The sequence below is a fragment of the Chanos chanos genome, chromosome 11 (assembly GCF_902362185.1).
Source record: "Chanos chanos chromosome 11, fChaCha1.1, whole genome shotgun sequence".
Lineage (NCBI taxonomy): Eukaryota > Metazoa > Chordata > Actinopteri > Gonorynchiformes > Chanidae > Chanos > Chanos chanos.
In genome coordinates, this window is record NC_044505.1 from 20,188,083 (window position 1) to 20,192,892 (window position 4,810).

Consider the following 4,810-nt stretch of genomic DNA (forward strand, 5'->3'; position numbering starts at 1 on the left):
GTGTAAGCAATCGGAAAAAAACTGTAACGCAGCGGCAGAGCCAATCGCTAACGGCGAGCAATCCGAAAAGGTGAAATGGTGCGGGGAACGAGAGGGGGAGAGAGCAGGAGAGAGAATGAACACCCAAACAGAAACAAAAATATGTCCAATGATGTGACACAGTTGAATGGAATGTCTCTGAACTCTCATCTCTTCCCTGTGCAACCAAAACATAACAGAGACAGGAATATTGAAAAAAAAAAGCGAAAACATATCTTATATTTCATCTTAGATATATTTATTCACCTGGGCATCTTACACATTGATTTTCTCCTCTAATCATAACAATTTTAAAGTGATACTGGGGTTAAGTACTATGCTTAAGTGAACAGTGAATTCCCAGTCATGACCCTGGACCTAAACTCACGACCTCCCGTCTGCTGAGCCATTTGATGGTTGTTTTGTGAAAGATGTGATTCATTTTGGGGATCACTGCACATATTGCCATAACACACAGATCTTACCGTTTGTTATATGTTCTGAGTTGAAGTGTGAACCTCGCAATCATTCAGCTCCTCAATTTGTTCTACATGAACATGAAAACAGGAAGTGTCAGTAAGCAGGTGCTCAGTGATTTGTAACCGTGACAATTCGACCATTAAAAATGAAGTTTGAGTCGCCACCGCTCAATCCTTACCTTCTGATGGCCTCCTCTGCCTTAGCCTCCATCTCAGGAATCCCAGTATTAGTGAGGTGAATATAAAGAGTGTGAAAGGTATTGTCCAGATAGGCAGTTTTACTGCAGAATTTCCAACGAAAAAGAAAAAAAAAACACCAATTAAGTATTAACATCCACAGTTCTTTTTATTCCCAAGGCTGTATTATTTGTTTAACCTTGTTTCTTTGTCAATGCGATGCAAGGAATGCAATTAAGATCTCTGTCATTTTAAGTTCAAATGTTTCTATTATTTTGTTGTAACAACACATTCTGTCTTAATGCAACAACCATTCAATGATGAGGATCTTACCCAAAATACTGTCAAAACTGTAACAAATCCGAGCGGTGCTGTCTAGGTGTTAACTGGGTTTTCAGCCACACAGTACACAAACATGAAGATCTTACACAGAATATTCACAAACAATAAGGTCGCATCTGACTTACCATTGCTGTGAGGACATAGTTCTTTAGTGAGTTGTGTTGTCTGCTGACTGACTGGGTTATCAGCTACACAGCTGTAGATGTTGTTGTCCTGGTCCTCTATCTCCAGAGGGAGAGAGAGGATGGTGCTGAGATCAGGGCTGCTGGTCTGGTTCAGTATCTCTTTCCCTTTGTACCAGGACAGAGTCACATCTCTCCCATTCTCCACTGAACACACCACTGAACACTTTGGACCAGATGATCCACTTCCTGCTGAGCGACTCTGTCTGACTCTAATGTGAGGAGCAGGAACAGTAGCTGGGAGAAATAATGTAAACTTAACATTGGTGAATATACACTGTGTGCTTTAAAATGATCTTGAGTACATGTAGAATGAGGAATAAACCATTTTTGTACATATCCACCATGCACAGTGAATACCAGGCTGGGCTGGTATTCATCTGTGTATTCACCACAATAAGAATTACTTTGTTTCTTTACCCCATAATCACTTTACATGCCTTTTAGGAAGTGGAAACACTTTTCAATTAAGGCTGAACCACTGGCTACATAATTTAAATAAATAAAATAATTTTCCTTTCAGACTGTACATCTCATTTTCAGATGGAGAGAAGAAAAGTCAGGAAAATAAGAGGTCATAACTGACTGACTCCTGAAGCAGGTTCCCACTCTTAACATCTTTATCAGGATGGAAAGAGAGAAAACACTGCCTTTTAGTTATACTTTATTACAGTATTACAATTTTCTTCTATTAATTTCCACATCCTATACCAGACTCAGCCTAAGGAATCATTGACCAATGGATCAGTACAATGGGATCAGAATCCAGACTTAAAAGAAACATGTTTCATTCTAAACTATTTGGAAACCAGTTCAACTGCTGTTTAGGGATTAGGGAGTATGGTTAAATAACTCACATATTCCATATGAGACAGTAGGAAGAGGAGCTGTAATGTGTAGTAAATGAAACAGAACAAACTCACCATAGACAGTGAGACTAAACCTCTTCTCTGAGACATATCCATTGATAATTTGTACTTTATAAACTCCAGAGTCTGTGGTGCTGATGTTCCTGATGGTGAGAGATCCAGTCTGTCTGTCCAGCTGCAGTCTGTCTCTGAATTTATCGCTGTAATCTGTAATAATCTCTCCTCTGTGGAATATACTTTGAACTATCTTTGTATTTGGATCCACAGGCCCATAAAACCACAGTATAGCAACATCGCTCTGAAGTCCAGTAAAACCAGTGAGTAAAGAAACAGTTTCTCCTTCTCTCACTGTCTTCACCTCATCCACAGTAACTCCCAGCACATCTGTGAATTATAAAAATATATATTTAATATTACACTTCTAACAGTGCGGTTTCATGACATTTACCAAAAGTGCAAATGTATGTATCACAAACAAACAAACAAGAGTCAGAATCAAGATGGAAGTAAAGATAGTTTTGAGTTTTGGTATCACCCAACAAACACATTTAACTCAAACAGAGCATAATATTATACATCCAGTTTTCACCCTCTGAATATAATGCTTACTCTGTCCCATGCCTCCCTTACAGAACAGAACAGAACAGAACAGAACAGAAAAGAAGACACCATCATGTTCCTACACCAGTTTTAAATCCTCTATGTCAATGTCTTCCAGTGCCATTAGTTGTTCCTGCATCAAACCCTTCACTGGTGTCTCTCCACTTAAGAAAATTACCGTCATCCAACTTCTCACTACTGGCTGTCCACTCCGGAACACTACCATGTTTGCACCAGAACAACATTAACAATTTTGCCAAATTTCTTCACCTTTTTACCATAATGTGAACCAGGCTTCTGCACAAAAAGACCTATAGGCTATATATATATATATATTTTAGATTCTGTATTGGAGTGAGTGAGTGAGAGAGAGAGTGTGTGAGTGAGTGTGAGTGAAAGAGACGTCACACTGGATTTCCTACCGTACCTGAAGGCCAGAATCTGTGTTTTGTAAGTTATTGGAAAGCCTTTTGTTATGTTTGATTTAAATAAAGAAGACTCTGACCAGCACTTGTATCCAGTCTCAACTACACGACATAACAGATTTATCACTAACAATGCCTTTTATATTTTCACAATTACGAATGTCACACCAAATGATGCTTCAGAACGTGGAAATTGGCTGGATTACACAGTTGGACTCTGTGCACATTTTGGTTAAACTCTCTTGACTACAGTAGGGAATTCCCTGCTTGCAGTTCTCAATGAAAGTCCTATCACAGTACAGCACAGTTATCTCTAAGCTGCAGAGAGATGGTCCTCTCCCTGTTCACTGAATGAGACTTCAGTGAAATTTAGGCCTGGAGGTCTGTGTGCTTGATGTTGACTGAAAACAAGCTAAAGACTGTAGGAGACGGGAGTTGTCTCACAGCCAGAACACTGGGGTCCATGACTTACACTGTAAGTGTGTGGTTTCCTCCTTTGTTTCTTTGCTCTTTTTTTGTCAAATGAAGGGATGAACCACATTACACCACAAGTTGTCAGTGCAAAGATATGTACTAGGTGCATTTAACGTTGAAATGAAAACAGTTCAAGAAAAATCACACAAAAGTGTGGAACATTGTGCCACTAAACATTGTATAGCACTTGGATATTGGACACAGGATTAGTGAAGAACCATATTTCTAGTGAGGAACACACTAAATAAGGAACAGTATCACTTGTATAGTGTTGTCTCACAAGAACTGTTTACAGTTTACAAGTCTGCTGAATATTGACCACCGGTAGGTATTAAACATTCATCTTGGGTAAGTATTGATTACTCATAACTACTGGTAAGTAAATCAACAATGTTCATGGTTCGAGTTACTGGGGGGATTGAGGGGTCTAACCCCCCTCATTAAGACTTGGACCCACCCAAAAGAGGTAAAAAAACAACAGTTTGGGGGGGGTTGAAACATTTATATATCCTGTGCTACATAGCCCCGGAGAAAAAGTTTGCCCCCCCCGAATGTCATTGTATAATTCGCACTTTGACAAGGTTGTTTAACGGTGAGGTTATCTCTGCTTTCATAAACATATTTCTGCTTTCATGAGCATTCATTTAAAACATTCATTTAATATTTACTCTAGTAAATGAGTTAAACAACAACTGAATATAACACGTTAATGATATCTTTCTTGCTATGTAAGCTGAAGTTTTCGTGTCTGTGTGCTCATTCCTCCTTATACATAAGCCAATCACATTTCAAGAGCATGGCAAAACGACTGCATGACTTAGGTTCTGATATTCCACAGACAATTTGATGCAGTCTGATTTGTTTGGCCAGACAAAAGCATTTTTCTTTCCAAGTTGTTGCATACAGTTCACCTGCTGTACCCTGCACCCTGTATCTCCCTGCTCTTTTTGCGCTTGTCATCTGTCTACTGAATCTGCCTCAAGCTGAAAAAGCAAATGGGAAGCATATGTGCGAGTAAGTGTGACAAATGGAGTAGGTAAGTATGGATTAAACCTGTCACACAATATGATATAGCGTCACACCATATGAGGTTTCATGCACTCAGCACAACATTGGGTAGTTATTGTTGTAGTTATGTGCTAGCATCCTAACAGCATATCCACTGCATCATGGTAACATAGACTTAAAAGTAATAATGACAAAAAAAGAGCAAAGAAACAAAGGAGGAAACCACACACTTACAG

General features: G+C 39.1%; 1 protein-coding gene across 1 annotated transcript; it reads right to left on the bottom strand.

Moving 5' to 3' along the window:
* Window positions 1-1,049: 1,049 nt before the first annotated feature.
* LOC115823812 (hepatocyte cell adhesion molecule-like) lies at window positions 1,050-2,893 on the bottom strand. The gene is made up of 4 exons (XM_030787837.1): window positions 2,846-2,893; window positions 2,677-2,692; window positions 2,122-2,451; window positions 1,050-1,435 (listed from the first exon to the last, which is right to left on the bottom strand). Exons 1-4 carry the CDS (start codon window positions 2,891-2,893, stop codon window positions 1,050-1,052), a joined length of 780 nt encoding a protein of 259 aa, XP_030643697.1.
* Window positions 2,894-4,810: the final 1,917 nt, after the last annotated feature.